The sequence below is a fragment of the Aptenodytes patagonicus genome, chromosome 1 (assembly GCF_965638725.1).
Source record: "Aptenodytes patagonicus chromosome 1, bAptPat1.pri.cur, whole genome shotgun sequence".
Classification (NCBI taxonomy): Eukaryota; Metazoa; Chordata; class Aves; order Sphenisciformes; family Spheniscidae; genus Aptenodytes; species Aptenodytes patagonicus.
The window spans coordinates 192,787,673-192,809,232 of NC_134949.1; the positions used below are offsets into that span (position 1 = coordinate 192,787,673).

The following is a 21,560-nucleotide window of genomic DNA, read 5'->3' on the forward strand; positions in this document are numbered from 1 at the left end:
CTACGAGACTGAGACATCCTGCTTTTCTCCATGCTGTTAGAATTTCAAAAATTGCCTAGGGCTTTTAAAAGATCTTCTAAAATATTAGCTGTACTGGTGGTAAATCATGATAAAGGTGTAGTAACTGTTCTTTAACATCTCTTATTTTTTAAATTGTTTTTCTTTTACTGAAGGAGACAAGATACCAGCTACTTCAGCTGCGCCCTACACAACGGGCTTCGTGGATTGGATATGCCATTGCATACCACTTACTAAAAGATTACGATATGGCCTTAAAACTACTTGAAGAGTTTAGGAAAACCCAACAGGTAAGACTTCCTATTCTGGAAGGAGAACTCTTTCTGTATAAGAGACAGAATCTGAGGAGTTACTTCTTTGTAACTAGGAAGAACTAATTAGGAACCGGTTAGGAAGAAATTTATCTGTGGAGCTTTCTGCTTTGAGCAGAAAGATTTCTAGGAGCTTAGCAGCTGATGCAAATTATACAAGAATACTTTTTCCCTTTGCAGTAGGCTGTTAGGGTTAAGGATATAAGGGTAGACTGATGTGGAGCAACTGAGTAACTTAACGTTTGTGAGGCTTGTAGCTAAAGAAAACCTGTGATGATCCTGTCACTTTACAGTAGGTGAAACTTAGAAAATAATGCTTAGTGTTGGATGTGCTTGTTTGCCCTTTCTCCTGCCATAGCCTGGAAGTTATTGCATCTCTACAAAGAATGTGAAAAACTTTTTCATTGCTTTGCATGCATCTGTATATTATGCACTTAAAATCAGTGCTTGGTGTCAAAGTAACATGAAAGCATAGCTGAAAATTCTTTGTTTGAGAAGATTTAGTGTTACTGAAACTTGTTGGAGTAAATCAAATGGTACAATGCTAAAAATCACTGAGTATAACCTTTTTAAGAGAGAGACCATTCCCTTGTTCTGTTATTGGTAACACAGAACTAAAGTCTGAATTAACAGAACAGAGTGGATGTGTTGATTATTCTGTAACATGGAAAGAAAAACTCTGTTTATAGATGCATTCAGCTTGGGAGGTGTGCTGGAAGTATCATGTGCAGATACTAAGATATTACCTGACCTATAGATTGTGGGTTTTTTTTTTTTAAAAACAAAAATCTCGCATCCTTTCTGAGATGACTGCATTTGAGATCTTACGCAGCCAGAATGGGACTAACTGTGAGAAAGGAAATTAAAAATTGCTAGGAGGGACCAGTGTTTGTGTCTTGATCATGCATCGAAGGGATGTTGCAAGCCAGGTATACATAGCTTGATATTTCAAAAGAGCTGTAACTTCAGTGTTGAATAAAACTGAAAACAGTAAGTTTAAATGAAAATTGGGTTTGACAGCCAAAAAGTCATGATTCTCAAATGAGTCAGCAGAACCCAATCTGAGTTCAGTGTAGAAATGACTGTTCAAATTAGGATATATAACAGATGGAAAAACTGCAAATGTAGTGTAAGAAATTGAGGTTCTTTCAAGGACTAAGAGGGCTTAACAGTGGTATTGGCCCCTTGGAGAGAATGGAAGTGATGCTGTTAATGTTGTTGTCTTTTCTAAAAGGTTGTATGTAAATATGCTTGTTTGAGGGCAGTCATGATGATAATGCTCTTCAATCTAGTGACTAAGCCAGATTTAAATACCATCTGCCATAGATGAACATATTAAATCAGTTGAGTCTGCTGCGCAAGTTATCACAATCTTAAATCTCACCCTAAAACAAAGAAATCCTGAGAAGATCTCAAGCTCTGATTCCATTTTTTTTAGTAAAACTGGAAATATTTGGGAAATTTCCATAAATAGGAAAAAGGTTTGTGCTTGAACAATGAGCTATTTAACTGTTGATTAGCATGTCAGTCACAGGCAAATGGTAGAAAAGCTGGTTAAGCATTAAAGGATAGAAATATGCTACAAATGTTGGACAACATGAGTTTGTGGAAAATTAGTAGTATCAAGCCTTTCCTCTTTTTTTGAGATTGGTAGAGACAGTTAAGTGATATATTGTGTTTTCTCCCCCAAAATGCTAAAAATAAGGATGACCATATTAATTTAATTTCTCTTGCAAATAGAGAGAGTCTTGTGCTTTGCTGTGCTAGCTCCCTGAGGAGTGCAGGCCCATACAGAGCCCCAACCACTGGAAGAGAGAATCAATGAGTTGTGTCCAGAACAGTCAGGAGAGCCCAAGCAAACTCGCAGCTCAATTTTGCCACACTTTGGCTCTTCCACAATAGTCCCCAAATGTACTGTTTGTGCGGTCTCTGGATATTTAACAGTCCTGCACTTAAAATAGTTGACTTCAGGATACTCCATTGATCTTGGAGGAGGTATGCTTCTTGCTTACTTTACTTTACAAATCTCCCCTCTTGCCCTGTATACTTCGTATGCACTCCAGCTCAGTAGATGAACTTTTGTGACTGACTTGATAGAATATTGCATGTGACTGTGATAAAAGCATGATGTTGTTCAAGGTTTAAAAGGAGGGTTGAAAGACTGAAGGACTTCCAAATCACTAGTGAATGGGAATCTTCAACAAACTGATGTTTTTGAGGAGTTTTATGGCAATCTGTATTAGGCCTGATACTGTTTACCATTATTGTTAATGAATGAAGAAGTAAATGTAACATGTTATGTAAAATGCTGCTGTTGTAATAATTGGTGAATAATGGTGGTGTAGGGTGATCATATTCATTTACTTGGATTACTCAGGTAGCTCTGTCCATTCAGATGTGAATTTACACAGCCAAAACCAAGCAGTAAAACTAAGGAAAAGATCAAGGAACTGTCATTTTAGTGATTGTAGGTGAGTATCTGAAGATGCAGTATTACAAAATAATGGAGCTAATCTAGCTACAAGCTGTTGCCAAAGCCAGCAGTCTGATTTTCCTGTGTGCCCCCACTGCTTCCTTGTGCAGCACTGGTTGACTTGTGGAGGGCTGGTTCAGGAAGCCAAAGTGACAGAAAAATAATCACTTTTCTGAAGGATTGATTGGCTGAACTGAACTGTGAGGTGAGAGGCGAGAGAGGAAGGGGAATAATAGAGGGAAGTGAACTGCCTTTGTTGATCCAGGCTGCAGTTAGATTGACTTAGCTTATTGTAAAATGGTCCCTCAGGGCAGACTTATGGGTGAAAAGCAAAAAACACCCTTATTTCTGAGAAGAAGCAGGGATTTTTCTCTATAGAGCACTGATTACTGAGAGATCAAGACTTACTGATGACCCTGTTTATAAAAAGTTAGAAAATGAAAAGAACAACATGGAAAGATAAGAGGACTAGAGAAAATGCTGTGTAGTGAAGGGCAGAGATTCTTTGTTTACTGTAAGCAGAAAAAACCTAGGTGATTCTAGTACAGTTTAGATACTGGTTTTGGGAAGAATGACAGCTAGGAAGATTGCTTAGTGTGGAAAAACAAAGGAACAAGTAGTGGCAGGAAGTTGAGCAACAAATTCAAATGATAAATCACTTTTTATCACTGACAGTTTTATTCTAATGGCTTAAGTTATCATTGGAAATGGTGAATTTTCTGTCTCTTAGTGTATCCAGATCAACATTGCCTGTCATCTGAAAGCTGTACATTAACCAGATGCACGATATTTCAGTCAAAAACAGGTTATGAGGTTGAATGCAGACATCGCTGCAGGAAATGTAACAGCCTGTGCTGTCCAAGTTAAAACATGATTTAAGAGTCACTTCAGAATTTAAATTTTGGGAACCAAGGTGTAAAACAACTATGCAATTTGTTTTACTGTTGTATGTCCCATTTTTCCTTTCTTCTTTTCCAGAACAAAATTTTTATTCTTAATTTTTATTTTATTCCTAATTTCTGCATCAGGCCCACAATTACAGATATGGACAGAAAACCTCTGGAGTTTTGGGGGTCTGCTCTTAGGTATGTTTTGGCTGCATCTTGTCACATTCTTTCAGTGACAGTTATGTTAGGGCATCTATGGTTGTAAAGTTGATTCTTTTTTTTGGTCTAGGAGAGGAAGAAATTTATTCTGAAACAGCAGAATTGAGTTCAAGAGAAAGCTGGACATCTCATACAAGAATCATAACTCTTCAGGGGGGAGGGAGGAGTAAAGATGTATTGTGCAGCAATAACAATGGTGTGGAAAAAACTTTTTATAGAATATCTTATTCTTTATAAGACAATCTGATTATTCAGATTAAGTACTGGGGTTATAAGCTGCTTGCCTTCTGATGAACAGCATGTTTAAATCATTAACCTGATGAGATTTCAAAATCTCTTTTAAAATGAGCTTCTTAAAACTACTTTTAAAAATGGCTTTTTAAACAGAGCAACAGCAAGCGCGGTATCTTTCTGGTGGATTTGCCCTGTGTGTAAGAGGGAGTTAATTTTGATTTTTTGACATTTCGTAATTTCTTTTGTTAGTCCTGCCAAGCCAGAAGAGCTACAAGATGGTTAATTGATTTTGTCTCTTATATATTTGGTTTGCCTTTTATATATTAAAGGTTTTTGGGGTAATCTATGTTTTGAAGGCCTAAAACCAATTCATGTGCCAAAAAGCTGTGCTACTTGTGGAATTTAGATGTGTATTGTATTGGAGGGGAGGATATTTTTATGGGGGAAGTGAAAGAGAAAGAACTAAATTGGTGCTCTGCGGTTTCAGTTATGTGATATTGCAGTAAGGATAAGCAGGAAGACATGCTTAAATGCTTAACCCCTGTTGCATGTGTCAATTTTGTTAAGCAGTTAAAAATGCTTTTCAGGTAACAATATTTTTATTAGTGACTTCTAATGTTTAATATGCCTAAAAATTGAGCAAAGGTGGAAACAGAAATAGAGCTGCAGATAGAGGAAATATACTTTAAGAAATGGGTAGAATTCCATGCTACCTGCTGACTCTAGTATGTGCAAGGTCTAGTCTTGTTTCGTTAGCCATCACTTGCTATAATATATTAGCAGATCCTAAAAATACTTGAATGCTGTTATTTTCAGCCCCAAAACTGATGTTCATTGTCACATACACACTTCTTTCCAATATTTTTAGTTATGCTGTCTTTCAGAACATTTCTATCTGAAAGGAAATCTTCCTTTTAAAAATTCAGAGTACTATAAAAGCTGCCTCTAAAAAATTCAAAGAGCATGTAAACAGAAATGTTAAATCTTGTAAAATTGATCTGCCCTTAAGGAAGGGCTGGAAGTAGTGGTTAAGGACAAGATTCTTTTAATATGAATGCTAATTTTAACCAGCTTAATGTTTTGGGGTGGTGTTTGTTGTTTATTAAATTACTTTGTTCTTTAAAGAAGACAGAGGAAAAGCTTTACTCAGGGAACAGAAAAGTAACAGTAAACTGTTTGGTGACCAGTGTGACTTGGAAGTGTTGCTTGCTCAGGAAGAAATGTAGTGTCATGAGGAAGAAAATCATTAACACTTATCAAGCTCAGCTGCTTCTTATCTATTTTTATTTAAAAAAATCATGTTGGACTTATAACTGTCTCTCCTACAATTTCTGTTGAGGCAGTATATTTCACATAATAAACTGTTGTATAGATCTGCTGGGCGTTGTCTGCGGACTTCTGCATTTGGTCTCTGAAATTCTTACAATCTACTCGTAATTGAAGTAGCTTCTGTGTATATTATTGAAGAGCATTTAGTATGAAATAATTATAGCTCTGGCAAGACTTTTCATTGCCTAAATACACTTCAGGGAGTTATCCCTAGAGAGGAATACTTTTGAATGTCATCCTGTTTCAGTGGCTGATGTATCACTGGAAGGTGAATGACCCACTAGTTTTACTATAGCCTGTAAACTAAGTCCTAGGTATGCAACTGGCAGCAGACCTCAAAATAATTATCTGTTGCTTGAAAACACTCTTTGCATGCTTGTGCGCTGTACTTTCTGGGGGATTGAAGTGTAGTACAGAGAACACTTGGTTAGAGGAAAATAGTGTAAGTTACCTGTCTCAAAAATTCTAGTTGTCAAGCTATGGCCAGTATTTGGGTGGTTTATTGCTCTTGGAAATAGTTTGATCCAGAATTTTTGGTATGCTGAAAATCAGTGTTGTGATATCCCAGCAATCTGCTGCGAAACTTTGGGCAAAATTGTTGTGGAGTACGAGTCCTTCAGGAGAAGATTACCAAGATGTTAGCAAATTTTATTGAATTGTATGAGAGAAGGCAAGGATTCTGTTTTTAATTAGCTCGCCACAGTGATAGAGACAAGAGAAATACAGGAATTCTTTTTAAACTGTTCTCTAACAAAGGATATCCTGAATTAATTGAATTTGATTGTGAATAATGGGAGTTTTACGTTTTGAATGTTTGGATGGGTATATAAATAGACCTGATATATTCTGTAGCTTGAATCTTGTGTTCTGTAATATTGCATACAGTTGAGGTACAGGTAAATGTTAACTAACCTATTGCTTTCTTCCCCCCAGATTCCTCCTAATAAAATAGATTATGAATATAGTGAACTGATTTTATATCAAAATCAAGTGATGAGAGAGGCAGATCTATTTCAGGAGTCTTTAGAACATATAGAGACATATGAAAAGCAAATATGTGATAAATTAATAGTAGAAGAAATCAAAGGTAAGTCATTCTTCTTCCCTCAGCCAATTTTGTTCTAAACTTTTGCTACTGGCTTTCAGATATGATAAAGCAGTAAAAGAAAAAACATGTGAAATCTTGCATTTATTTAAAACAATTACTATAGAGGAAACCGGTAAAACGAGACTTATGATTTTGTGCTCAAGTAACTTGGCCTACCAAAGTGGATAGTGGATGCAGATAGCTTAACTTGGGTTGACACAGGAACAGAGGAGACCTCAGAGATTATTATATTGGTGCATACTAGAGTAGCTTTCTGTAAATCAGCTAGTATAAATCCAGTTTTAATCTCACATTTGTAGTACAAACGCTGATTTTTTTCTGACTGAAGTATCAAATTCTTGTTTCCTTCTTAAGCTTTCTAGTGCACTTGTATTGCCCTACTTAAGTGAATACTGAAGTTGAATTTTTTGATTAAAAATAATCCACAGTTGTTTTGTGGATTTGAAATACTAATACTGAGTTCTGAATATGTGCAATTATATAGTGTAATAATACATACTCTTCAGCTGCTCCTTGCTTGCACAATTGTGGTGGGTTGACCCTGGCCAGCAGGTAAGCCCCACACAGCTGCTTGCTCACTTCCCTGAGTCTCCCTTGTCAGGACAGGAGAAAGAATAGGAAGAACAAAAGCAAGAAAACTCATCTGTTGAGATAAAGATAGATTAAGTGAAGGAAAGAGGAAGGAAAAAGGAGGGGGGGAAAAAAAAACCAAAACAAACCAACAAAAACAACCCAGATCTCCAAGTGATGCAAAGGCAATCACTCGCCACCTCCCACAAGCAGACTGATGCTCACTAGTCTCCAGGCAATGGCCACCTGCCCAGACACGCCTTCCCCTCAATTTTTATTACTAAGTGTGACACTATATAGCATGAAATATCCATGTGGCCAATTTGGGTCAGCTGTCCAGGTTGTGTCTGCTCCCAACTTACTGTCCACCCTGGCCTGTTTGCTGGGTGGCAGGGTGGGGATAAAAAGAGAAAGCCTTGATGCTCTACAAGTACCATTTAGCAGTTGCAAAAACATTGGTGTGTTATCAAAAGTTTAGTCACAAATCCCAAAACACAGCACTGTATGGGCTGCTGTGAAGAAAACAAATTCCATGCAAGCCATACCTGGTAGAACAATTTACTCAGTAGCAAACCAGTGTGATTTAACTGGTTAAAAACTGGTTAGTTGGTGTGAAAAATACAGGTGTAGTTAAGTAAACAGCCTGATAAGAAGTGAAATAGTCATGTGTTGGAGTCCTGGAAGGAAGAGTTACTTGTTTCTTTGATAATCCCAATAGCTATTTTAAATACTTGGATACAGACTTTCGAATAATCTTTGTTTTCACAGGTACTGAATGCTCCAAACTGTGTTGAGCTATATGTGTGGTAGCTTCAGGTAGCACTTGTAATACACAGTAAATGCCTCTGGAAAAATAAAGCCTCTTTTTAAGTATCTACATATGATTAAGCCCAATTTTATGTATCTAGTTTTGTAAACTTCACTCCCAAGTCATCAGTGTTCTCTCATGTAATTACTGCGTTGTTTTTAGGAGAGATGTTACTGAAGTTGGGAAGACTGAAAGAAGCTGGTGAAGTATACAGAGAGTTAATTGAGCGCAATGCGGAAAACTGGTATTATTATGAAGGCTTGGAAAAGGCCCTGCAACCTAGTAAGTTAAGATACACAGATACATTGAAAATACGTTATGATACAGGATGTACTTAAAATTCCTGTTTGTGTTATGTTTTAGATTAAAAAGCTTTACTTGGTAGAAAATTATGTACTTTCTAATCTTGAATATGATGTAGTTGTGTTTATCCATTTTAAAAATGTTCACTGAAAAACTTGATGCATGAAAATACCAACAGGAAGTCTTTTGCTTGGAGCTAAAGGTGGCATTTGCTAATGTGCTTACACGAAGAACATTTCCTTGCCACACATGAACTTGGAAACCAAATTGCAATTCATTCCTGTCTAGTAGTTGATTGTCAGACTACTATCATACACCGCAATGTAAAATTGTCATTCTGAATCTTGTTTAGGTGGTACCTCTTTCTATGGGCTTGTAGAGAAATACTCAAATATATATTTCAGATGGCCTTTTAAAGTTAGGCCATCTGAAAAAAAAAATCTTTTTTTTAAGGTGACTGTTCTTTGGATGAAAAGGTGATAAATGTGAATAAATCTGTTATTCAAATGCAAGTTCACATGACTGCTGTTGTCTTTCCAGGAAAATAGCTAGTTGTTTGTTTTTTTTAATTACAATATTGCATCAATTTATACTGTAAGTGTTTTGCAGTTGTAACTGTCCCAAGTGTTTCCCTTTACACAGGAATGGTTTCCTTGTATTTCACTGTTCATTAATTAGTGGAAGATTTGAGTTATTCTGATGACATCATAAATCATAAGCCCACAAGGCTATTATTTGTAGAGATTATAGCTGCATTATATTTCTCAACCAGCTTTCTTCTAGAAAGTTTTACAGTTGGGTTTCATAAGGTCTGGGAATATGGCTTGTGATTGGGAAATGAAAATGATTGCATTTGTTAAATTTATGCAGAGTAGTGTTGCCCTTTGATTGGTTTTCCTAGTATATCCATAGAGTTGAAGGTCATGATAATTGTCTCAAAATAAATTACCCAAGAACTTGATTATTCTGTTCGATATAATAAATGTTGATGAAAATGTGTAGTTCTTAACAAAGAACCAATCCAGTTGTTTATTTGACAAATTAAAATCCTATGTAGATTAAAACTGTACTAATTTATAAAACTAATAATGCTACTTTATTTTTTAGGTGGTCTTAGGACTATTTCCTCCCCCATGGTAAGTTCTGGAGCTCCAACTTGTGACTTCAATTAGGGCTTTTATATGCTTTAGTTCCAATCCAAACATTATTTTAGCATAACTTTTAGAACTCTACATCTCTTGGAGCCACTGGGTAACATATTTCCCCCCCCTCCCCAACATCTGAGCTCAGTGACAAGATAATTTTTTTTCTTCTGAAAGGAAAACGGATATATTTATTAAATATGTTGTGTCATAGTCTTGATCTGTACCTTCAGTTTTATTTAAATTGCTTGATGAATTCCATAATATTTAAGCAAAATTGATCTTGATTATGTGAAAATGGCATTTGAAAGCAAGAGATTAGTTTTATTAAAGTTCTAACCACATTGGAGCTCCAAAGCATATTATGGGGGAAAGGGGAGGAGTGGGAAGAAAATCTTTAAGTAGCTTCATTTTTGTTAAACATTAATGTATAAAGAGTTCTGGTGCTCAGTACTTACACTGGCAGTATTGTGCCCTGTTTTTGCTGCCACCAGAGGACCTATAATAAGGCATGCTTGTATAGTATGCTCTTTGTATACCTGTGATTTAGAAATGCAATATATTTCTCTGAACGCTTTAAGTATGTCTGAAATGGATGCATAGTGAAAAAACAGTTAATTGAAGCTATGAATGTCAAACTACTGTATGAATGGGTCTGCACAGCATGTAACTGAAAGAAACCAAACTTTAGTACTAATGATTGAATATACAAGGAAATTGTCCTGTTTGAAGTTTGTCCTTAGTGATTAATGCTGGTAGCTGTGTAATGTACATACAGCGTGTTTTCAATACACAGTTTTACACAGTAATGTTTATGATTAACTGGAAAAAATAGCTTGAAATACTTAAATTGTTCCAAATCCAAACAGTGTAAGAAGTCTAGCTAAATTAATTCTCAACACTTAAAAACATTTAGAAGAATAGATTTTTCTCTGTTACTTATATCTATTATATTTACTGATAATAGGCACTTTAGAAGAGAGGCTTCAGATTTATGAAGAAGTTAGTAAAAGACATCCCAGAGCAGTTTCACCTAGAAGATTACCTTTAAACTTTGTTTCAGGTAACAAGTTGCATATCTGTTCTGTAATAGTTTTTTACTGTGTTTTTCCTTAAGTTTTCATCAGGCTGTTGAATGTGCATTTAATACCTGTTTGTGCATTTAATACCTATTAGTACATGTACACAAATCGGATGTATGCATTTCTCTTGGAATAGACAAAATTTTGTTATGTTTTAGGAGTTGATAGAAAAAGTTCATGTGCTCTAATACGGTGATATGAACTATGTAATGTTTGTATTGATAAAACTGCAGTACAGAATGGTATATAGATTGTAGGCATTGTACATTATTTTTCTGCATCATGCGAGTTAAGAACCATAAGTTAAAAGGTAGGGGGTATAGTACACTTGAATTAAAGGTATAGGGGTGTGTATATACACATCCCCTCCTATATCTTTAATATACACACATATATAAGCAAACTTATAATTTATAAACACTGAAACCAGGTGTAAAAGATGTATATAACAATCACAATAGCATAGGACTGAACTTCGTAACAATTTTTGTACTGTACAGTTTTTTCTACTGTACAGAAAACACCAAATCTTTTTTATGACTCTGAATATCATACTGGGTGTACAACACTGTTGCAGAACCATTAGAACTTAAATCTACAACATAAACTAACTTTGTGCTGATAATTCAATAAGAATAGGAACAAAAAGCAGGTCTGCAGTGTTATGTAGCATGAAATATTTTATTTTTAATTTTATAGCCAAGTTCTTTCAGTGATTCTGTTCTTCCAGAAGTTTTGAAATACAGTGTGCAGATATCCTCAGTTCTGGAGGGAATATGTATATACTTTTTTAAAACAGAAAGCTATGATGTTCCAAAATAGAAGGAAGGAGGCTAAATGAAATGGTAAATCCCATAAAAATACACACTTGGTATGTAGCTGTCTAACTGCTGTAACTCCAGTAGAAAACCTTTGGGAAGAAATATAAAGTACATAAATACCAAATGTCATCAAATTTAAGTTCAGCTGCAAATTGCCAATGTATTTGCTCATGCTTTTAATTGTGAGGTTAGTTTATAGTTTAGCTCAGTTACTGAGCACTGCACTTGTACCTTTATAGAATCATAGAATCATTGAGGTTGGAAAAGACCTCTAAGATCATCGAGTCCAACCATCGACCCAACACCACCATGACCACTAAACCATGTCCCTAAGTGCTTCATCTACTCGTCTTTTGAATACCTCCAGGGATGGGGACTCAACCACTTCCCTGGGCAGCCTGGTCCAATGTTTAACCACTCTTTCAGTCAAGGAATTTTTCCTCACGTCCGATCTAAACCTCCCCTGGTGCAACTTGAGGCCATTTCCTCTCGTCCTATCGCTTATTACTTGGGAGAAGAGACCGACACCCACCTCGCTACAACCTCCTTTCAGGGAGTTGTAGAGAGGGATGAGGTCTCCCCTCAGCCTCCTCTTCTCCAGGCTAAACAACCCCAGTTCCCTCAGCCGCTCCTCATAAGACTTGTTCTCCAGACCCCTCACCAGCCTCGTTGCCCTTCTCTGGACACGCTCTAACACCTCGACGTCTTTCTTGTAGTGAGGGGCCCAAAACTGAACACAGTATTCGAGGTGCGGCCTCACCAGTGCTGAGTACAGGGGCACAATCACTTCCCTACTCCTGCTGGCCACACTATTTCTGATGCAGGCCAGGATGCCATTGGCCTTCTTGGCCGCCTGGGCACACTGCCGGTTCATGTTCAGCCAGCTGTCGACCAACACCCCCAGGTCCTTTTCCGCCAGGCAGCTTTCCAGCCACTCTTCCCCAAGCCTGTAGCGCTGCATGGGGTTGTTGTGGCCGAAGTGCAGGGCCCGGCACTTGGCCTTGTTGAACCTCATACAGTTGGCCTGGGCCCATGGATCCAGCCTGTCCAGGTCCCTCTGCAGAGCCTTCCTACCCTCGAGCAGATCAACACGCCTGCCCAACTTGGCGTCGTCTGCAAACTTACTGAGGGTGCACTCAATCCCCTCATCCAGATCATTGATAAAGATATTGAACAAGACCGGCCCCAGTACTGAGCCCTGGGGAACACCGCTCATGACCGGCCGCCAACTGGATGTAACTCCATTCACCACAACTCTCTGGGCCCGGCCGTCCAGCCAGTTTTTTACCCAGCGCAGAGTACACCTGTCTAAGCCGTGAGCCGCCAGCTTCTTGAGGAGAATGCTGTGGGAGACGGTGTCAAAGGCCTTACTGAAGTCCAGGTAGACCACATCCACAGCCTTTCCCTCATCCACTAGGCGGGTCACCTGGTCATAGAAGGAGATCAGGTTGGTCAGGCAGGACCTGCCTCTCATGAACCCGTGCTGGCTGGGCCTGATCCCCTGGTTGTCCCGCTCATGCCTTGTGAGCGCCCTCAAGATGAACTGCTCCATAATCTTCCCTGGCACCGAGGTCAGGCTGACAGGCCTGTAGTTCCCCGGATCCTCCTTCCGGCCCTTCTTGTAGATGGGTGTCACATTGGCAAGCCTCCAGTCGTCTGGGACCTCCCCCGTTAACCAGGACTGCTGATAAATGATGATGGAGAGTGGCTTGGCGAGCTCCTCTGCCAGCTCCCTCAGCACTCTCAGGTGGATCCCATCCAGCCCCATAGACTTGTGAGTGTCCAGGTGGCGTAGCAGGTCGTTGACTGCTTCCTCTTGGATTATGGGGGGTTCATCCTGCTTGCCGTCCCTGTCTTCCAGCTCAGGGGGCTGAGTACCCTGAGGATAACTGGTCTGCCTGTTAAAGACTGAGGCAAAGAAGGCATTGAGTACCTCAGCCTTCTCCTCATCCTCGGTGACAATGTTCCCCCCTGCATCCAATAAAGGATGGAGATTCTCCTTGGCTCTCTTCTTGTCATTAATATATTTGTAAAAACTTTTTTTGTTGTCTTTAACGACAGCGGCCAGATTGCGTTCTAGCTGGGCTTTTGCCTTTCTCATTTCTTCTCTGCACGACCTAACAAGATCCCTGTACTCTTCTTGAGTCGCCTGCCCCTTCTTCCACAAGTGGTAAACTCTCCTTTTTTTCCTGAGTCCCAGCAAGAGCTCCCTGTTCAGCCAGGCTGGTCGCCTTCCCTGCCTGTTCTTCTTATGGCGTATGGGGACAGCCTGCTCCTGCGCCTTTAAGACTTCCTTCTTGAAGATCGTCCAGCCTTCCTGGACCCCTTTGCCCTTCAGGACTGTCTCCCATGGGACTCTCTCAACCAGTGTCCTGAACAGGCCAAAGTCCGCCCTCCGGAAGTCCATGGTTGTGGTTTTGCTGCCCCCCCCTCCTTACTTCACCAAGAATGGAGAACTCTATCATTTCATGGTCACTAAACCCAAGACGGTCTCCGACCACCACATCTCCCACCAGTCCTTCTCTGTTTGTAAACAGCAGGTTGAGTGAGGCACCTCCCCAGGTAGGCTCATTTACCAGCTGTGTCAGGAAGTTGTCTTCCACACACTCCAGGAACCTCCTAGACTGCTTCCTCTCTGCCGTGTTGTATTTCCAGCAGACATCTGGGAAGTTGATGCCCCACGAGAACAAGGGCTAGTGATTGAGAGACTTGTGCCAGCCACTTGTAGAATGCTTCATCCGCCCCTTCATCCTGCTTGGGTGGTCTATAACAGACTCCCAGCAGGATATCTGCCTCGTTGGCCTTCCCCCTCATCCTTACCCATAAACACTCGACCGTATCATCATCACAATCGTTGAGCTCTAGACAATCGAAACACTCCCTAACATACAGGGCCACCCCACCGCCTCTCCTTCCTCACCTGTCCCTTCTGAAGAGTTTATAGCCATCCATTGCAGCACTCCAATCATGAGAGTCACCCCACCATGTTTCTGTGATGGCAACTAAGTCATATCTCTCCCGGTAATGCTACAGAGCATAGCTAGTCCACTTTTCTGTTGTTGCTCAGGAGTCTGAATGTGTATATACCTCTCCTGTGTAAAATCACAAGATTTTAACTGCTTCGTAAGAGATTTAGGCCTGAAGTTAACACTTGTGCCTTACTTAATCCAGATATTTCAGTTTCTTTGAAGATACAAGGGCAAATTTTAAGGCAGTTCAGCTAGATTTGAAAAGTTAGGTGACAAGTAATTGTTTTTCTCCTGTAATAAAATTGTTATGGTAATACATAGCAAACAAGGAAATAACCTGTAAAATGCTTTTCCATATCTTTATTAATAGTGTGTTTTGCTGTTGACTTCATTTCTCTGTATGTTTTGCACTAGGTTACCTTATCATATCTGACAGTGTAGTTTCACAGCTAATGTTCATTTAAATGGGAATATGTTTGGTAACAAGGATTAGTTGTTGCAATAACAATAATAGTCTAAATGAAAGCAGAATTGATGATCAGATCAGTCAAGAAAAGTCTCTCAGTAGGCTACTTTCTGCAGTGTTTCATAACAAATAAGAATTTTCCTAAATTTAAACTTGTGTTTCTGTTAACCTGTTCAGCTTGTATAAGTCGTGGATGTATAAGGTTGTTTTTTATCCCTAGAAATTCATCTATTTACTAAATTATTTCTTCTGTTTCTAAGTAGAGCAGATAAGAATTCCTGTTGGCAGAAGTTAATAGTGAGAATGTGAAGGCATAGAAACAAACTTGTTTGCAGAAACACATTTGCAAATTTCAAGAGGACAGATTTTTTTGGTTAAGTGAGGTTGCTGTTCCAGTGTGGTCACTGACTAGTTGCTTGCAACCAACACTGGTTGATTCAGAATTGGCTTAAAATACTCTAAAGTGCAGGCTAGTATTAAAAGGGCAGTCCTTCCCAGACCTTGTCGTGCATTGCATCTTAATAACCTTGTATTTGATACAAATCAGCTCCTTGATCCAACTGGATACCACCTTTATGGAAGAAGGCTGTTTAAAATTAATTTTCAGACTGATCAAGGGTGGCGGCTTGGAGTCTGGCCATCCAGTTTTGGATTTGTTTATGTTGCTGTGGATTCACTGTTCCTGTGGTCAGGTCTCTTCTGTGCTTCAGACTAAAATTTGAGCTTGGCTTCATGTCATAGGTGGTTGCCTAGCTGTGTGTTTTGCATTTTTCAGACTTTGTTTTAAAGCTGTTCTGGTTTTTATGAATAAATATGTACTGAATGAAAACTTGAATCTTGCTTTCTTAAAATCAGAGTTACAATTTTTCCATCAAGAATATAAATTAGAATAATTCGACAGAAGAAATTGAGAAACTGAGATGGATTGTCATAGGAGGGTTTCTTGTAGTGTGAGAAAACAAGTTTTAATTAATGCACCTGTAATAAAGCATGTGCTTATAGCCCAGTTATGGATCCCCATCCACAGGTAGTAGGAGTTTCTATATACAGCAGTTTGTTTTAGTACAGCGAGGCAAGAACATGAGTTACCTTTATTAGTCTCAGTAACAGTGCTGATAACAGTAAGTGTAGGACAATTAAGAATTGGTGGAAGTATATAAGAATGTTATATACAAACCAGTAGTATCTTCATTGTCTGAATATCTATAAAACGATCTGTTCATCAAATTTGTAATGTGTTCTTAATGAGTTGAAGTTTATTTCAACAGCTTTATGCATCTATGTTAGTATGTGAAGTGTACTACTTCCTTGTTTAAAGACTTGGAGAACAACAGAGTAGGCAGTGAAGTTTAGCAACTTCATCCTTATGCGAAGCAAATAAAACCAATAAAAAATAAAAAAAAATAGAAACAACTGAAAACAACCACTTTTCATCATAGGAATAAAAACATGAAAGCCAGCTATTTTCCTGACTGGATATCTTCTCCTTGAAGTCCTGTTTGGTGGGTTGTTGTGAAACAGCATTTCTCAGAAAAGTGGCATATTGCAAGTACTGTAATTTTTACCTGAAAACATAATTAAATCAGATTTTTAGCTTTCTGCCAGTATATCTTGATAAAGATGATTCTGATATGGTGCTTTTCCTTCTGAAACCCAGTCTTCTATTCTGTTTCTGATTCCAGAAACAATCCTATTGCCATCGGAAGTCATGTCCTACTCATAAAAAAAAATAAGACTAGAAGAGAGGTAGAGGGTTCATTTCATCCATCCTTCTTCCTCAAAGCAGGATAACTTATATCTGCACTATTCCTAACACACTTTTGTCTAACTTAATCATAAAAACTTCTAATGATGGAGCTTTTACAAGATCTCCAAGGTAATCCATTCCAGTGCTTAGTTATTCTTACCATTAAATTTTTTCCAGTGTTCATTTAAATAGCCCTTGCTACATTCTCTGTAGCCAGCACTTTAACACTTTCTCTTTTTAATAGATTTTACAGGTTTGAGGACTGTTACCATGTCTTCGTCAGCAGTCTCCTAAACACTAGCAACTTAAGCATTTTATTCAGATCTTTTTTAAGATGCAAATATGCTCCGGATAATTCTTAAATAACAGGAAAGATGAAAACCCTTAATTGCAGTTTCTCAGTTACTCTATTATCCAGAGTTGCACAGCAATTAGTGCTTGTATTTATATAACACTTGGAATCACTGACATATAACCAACTACACTTTTGTTTCTAGGTGAAAAATTTAGAGAACTAATGGATAAGTTCCTGAGGGTTAACTTCAGTAAAGGCTGCCCACCCTTGTTTACCACTTTGAAATCTTTATATTACAATCCAGAAAAGGTAAAATTTAGTATTTATTTGGTTTTAATGAAGTCTTCTATATTGAATTTCTAATAGATTATCTGTTTTTATATAGATTGTCCTGTAATTTACCAATAACTGTTGCTGAACATTTTTCTCCTTAATGTGCTATATTGTCATATACGAATGATCACTTGATGATGCTTAATATGTATGAAACTTCACTTCTGTAGACAGCTGATGTCAAAATGCTTGAAGTTGGATTGGTGCAGAATGCACTGAGGTTCTTAAAATCAAAGATAACCTATAACTTTATTTTTGTGTACTTTGAGTGCAAGCGTGTGAGGATTCTTTTACCTTATGGTTTATGATGTCACCAGAAGTCATGATTTTAAAATATCACACAGATGGCCATTGTTCTACGTATACTTCTGAATTGCATGAATACATGAACACATTAGAATTTACCACAAAGGCTTGTTTCCCATTTAAGTCTTTAGCTAAAACTTTAGTGTTTAATTTTTGCACGTCTAAACTCTCACAGTTTTGGCAAAATTGTGTCACATTAGAACTATTGTTTCAAATGTAGTTCTTCATTCCAAGCTCGTCAGTAAGGTATAGTGGAAATAAATTTTTGAACTAAAGCATGTTACTAAAATGTGTAGAAAATAAAATAAAGGTCAGTCTATTCAGATGTTGCTATCTTTGCTACAAGCAATAAAACTCTGGGTATTCTAATCCATTCATGACTAGGTAAGAAGAGGTTTTTGTATCTGGAAAAACCCTAAATACATGATGCAGCTTTTCAACCAGCAGTGGATATTCCTTTAATTGGACTAAAATTATTCTTTTGAAGAGTCTCTTTGCTAGTTGTCCTAATATGAAATTTTCAGTACGCTTCTCTTTGGAGATTGTAGTCTGGACTGTGTCTCCATGGTTGACATAATTTTAGTAAATTCCAGTATCATGTATAGTACAAGCTTTTCTACAGTGCCTATTGCTAATGCGTACTCTTCAATGTAAGCTTTTGAAATGGCATTGAAATTTTTTAGATGATGATACACTGACTATCTAGATAGAAATACAGTCAGTGCTGTGCAAGTTTTACCTCTGCTGTTTGAAGTATGAAAATCTAGAAGTTAAAAGATACATATAAACTCATTTGGTGTGTGAAAAGATTTTTAGCACTTAATTGTTTTTGACCTGATGGGTAGAAAAAATGAGGACTACCATGTTTTGGGGCAGACTTATCCAGTAAGTTCCTTGCTGCTAGTTATCTTCGTTGTATCAAATCAGTGCCACTTGGAACTGCCAGCTTAATCCTAAAAAGTTATTAAAATTAAAATCAAGAGCCTCACAATTTCCAAATATGCTTGGATTTGTTTGTGCTGTTAACTTCTGCAAACGCTTTTTCCTCTTCTTTCTTGTCCTTCCCTTATCAAGACAGGGTCTCTTTCACACTTCACTTGGTTGGGTTTTCATGTAACTATAGTGTAACAGAAGGATCTCTGAAACTAAGAGAAACTTTAATTTTAGTCTCTGACAGTTAATTTTAGAATTGCTAAAATTTAAGGATTAGGGGGCAGAAAATTGTGGTGAGCTAATGTGTGCTATACCTTGCAGGAAAATGTTGTATTTCGGTATCTAACTTCTCTAAGTTGGTGCCTAACACTAGCTTCCCGCATAAATTACTGGTGTATTTTGACTGAAAATAGAAAGCATTGTAGTTAGGATCGTGTTATGCCTGCTATAAAATACCTGGCAAATTACTGAATTCCCTACAAGTTGGGAATGAACAGTTCCCCACTTACTTCTTCAGAAACAGGTGTAATTTGGTGTAGTCAATTGCAGTTAAATTTTAAAATGGCATAGATATGAGGATTTTATGAAAGAGTTGGTATTTAAGCCTAGAAAGTTCCTTCTTTCTAGAACTCCAGGTGGGTCCAGGATCTTTCATAAACCATAGTTTTGGGAAAAAGGTGAAATAAGCTATATTTATATTAATAGAAGCTTTCTATTTGTATGTACTTAACTCAGATAGAAAATATTGCAGCAACTTTTTTATGTAGGAAAGGAAAATGTGAATTACTTAACTCAATACTTGTGAGAATACAAAGGAATAGTGGGGAAAAATATAGCTTTACTTGCTCAGTGAAGATGAGGATTATATTTCTCAGTAAGTAGCTCTTAACATTTTGGTGTTAAGAACACCTTTTACACCTGAGTGGAGAGACCAAAAGGTAATGTAAAGAGTAGCTGATTCTAGAGGAAAAATGTTTGTCTGCCCTGTGTTTGGAGAGGGCAAGGGGGGAAAAAAGCTGGTTGTATAGAAGGCAAACATTTGTCAAATGTGTTCAGGAAAATGTTGTTTGTTACCTAGTTGCTATAAGTTGGTATTTCGTACTAAATGCTGTAAATAAAAATTGCTGCCATATTTTGATTTAAAAAAAGATTCTAGTCTACTAACATTAGTTAACAGTTTTGGGTGAAATCTAGCTTCAGGTACACAGAGCTGCAAAGCTTTAGGACTTGCACAGATCAAAGTGAAGACTATTTGGGGAAGTTCTAGAAACTCTTCAGTACTTACACTGCTTAGAAAGACTCAAAATACCAAGGTTATAGGTCAGAAGTTATGCTTTGTATTCCAATACAGACATTGTTGTGATAATGATCTAAACCAGATTTGCTGTACTTGTGGAAGTTGTGCAAGTAACATGAGACCAAAAACCAGAATTTCTCCTTATTTTCTATTTAAGGAGTTGAAGTTCAGCTGTGTCTTATGATGATCAACTAGCAGTGTTTTAGTATGTTAGCATTGACTTGATCAAAGATCCTTTAAGCAGTTAAGGAGTTTAAAAGGTAAATTGCTTAACAAATGAGTAATCAAATCCACCAAGAACACACTGGAGTAATTTACAAGTTGGCCAAATATTACATTTAACTTTTTTCTTTTCAGCCACACTCATTTTCGTTTTGAGAATTGTTTGACAAGATCCTTTTCTGGTATACATATTTGTTATGCTCTGAGTTGTCTTAGGGAGACTAGAAGTGTGTCTGATACTTGACTGAATTTTTTGTTTTGTTCCTTGAAATCTAATCTGAGACCTCATTGGAGATCAATAAGCTGTGTCTAAATGAAGGATCCTGAAGACAGAGAAGGTAGTCTTTTTGTTGTTTCAATATTTCTAGGAATAGGAAAAAAAACACAGAGAATTATCTTTGCATAGCTTATCATAAAGGGTATATTGTGATCCTGTACATTCCTGCTTTCAAATAATCATTTTCAGTGTATTTAATTAAATCAAAAAAGTATAGTTCTTGTATGCTAAGCATAACTTTTGACAAAATAAAAAATTTGGCATGACTGTCATCCAGTAAAAAGATGGCTGAAATAGTTCTCTTCAGCTCCATTTTCTTGGTTCTGCTTTTTTTGGGTAGGTGAATTATTTTAGGCAGATGTGTGTTCAGATTTCAAAAACTTTCAGTTTGGTTGGTTGTCTCCCAAATTCTCTGGAATACGTTTTTAACAGTCAAGGACTGACATTAAGTTCCAGATTCAGGCATGTGAATGTCGGTCAGTGGACACAGAGGACTGTTCAGCTCACCACCATATGTGGCTTCCTACATAGGATCAGTTGAGCCTTGATAGCTGTTCATTTTGGCTGTGCTAGGTACATCTGATAGATCTGTTTAGATTGTAGGGGGAGCACAGGCACCTATATTATGGTTATCTAAGTATAGATGTCTGAACCTGAAGGTACCTACTGTGTGTCCCATATGTTTCACTGGGGTGTGTTGGGAACTGTTTATACTTGTTCCCAAAGTATCTGTTATATGAGTACTTTGTATCTATGAAACTAACATTGAGCAAGCTTTACCAGTTGCTTTTAGAAAGAATTAATGAATGTCCCACCAAAAACCAAAACTGAAATAGCTGAAGTGCTAACTAGGTGGAGTGGATGTCACTTTTTCAGCTACCAAATTGGATTTTGTTTACATACTTGTGTGAATATGAGGTGGATAAATGTGTGGAGTACAACTGGTTCTTCATCACTTCACTAAAGAATATGCTTTACTTCGGTTAAGGAGGAAAGATGTGTTTAATCTTCCTTCACACTTAAAATAGAACTGTTGTTTAAGATCCTTTGGGTGAAGTCACAGAAGGGTACCAAAAGTGGGTAAGACATCATAGTACAATAATGTAAAGCTATTTGTTTCATGAAAAAAAAACTATCTTAAGGTTATTGCTGGAAGAGACTTTCTTCAAGTCTCAGACCCAAAGGAATGAGGATCTGAAATCTGTTCAGTAAAGAAAGTTTGTGTATAGCTTTGTTGCTTTTTGGCATTCTCAGACTTTTTTTGAGGTAAAATCTTCCCTAATAAATAAGTCTCTAATGAGTTAAAGTATACTTTGTTATGCAATCTGTCTTCCTTAAAATTCTGGAGCAGAAAAAATCATCTATGTGTTGGCCTTGTGTTCAGTTTGTGATGCGCAGAAGTTTATATTT

The 21,560-nt window shown here is 37.6% G+C and overlaps 1 protein-coding gene across 1 annotated transcript in view; it reads left to right on the top strand.

The window, feature by feature from the left end:
• The window catches only part of NAA16 (N-alpha-acetyltransferase 16, NatA auxiliary subunit), a 79,287-nt gene that overhangs the window by 20,449 nt on the left and 37,278 nt on the right, over nt 1-21,560 (top strand). The window contains exons 5-9 of the mRNA XM_076363324.1: nt 174-308; nt 6,405-6,558; nt 8,120-8,239; nt 10,370-10,465; nt 16,985-17,091. Of these exons, the coding sequence (XP_076219439.1) occupies nt 174-308; nt 6,405-6,558; nt 8,120-8,239; nt 10,370-10,465; nt 16,985-17,091 (612 nt within the window). The remainder of the gene's footprint in view (nt 1-173; nt 309-6,404; nt 6,559-8,119; nt 8,240-10,369; nt 10,466-16,984; nt 17,092-21,560) is intronic.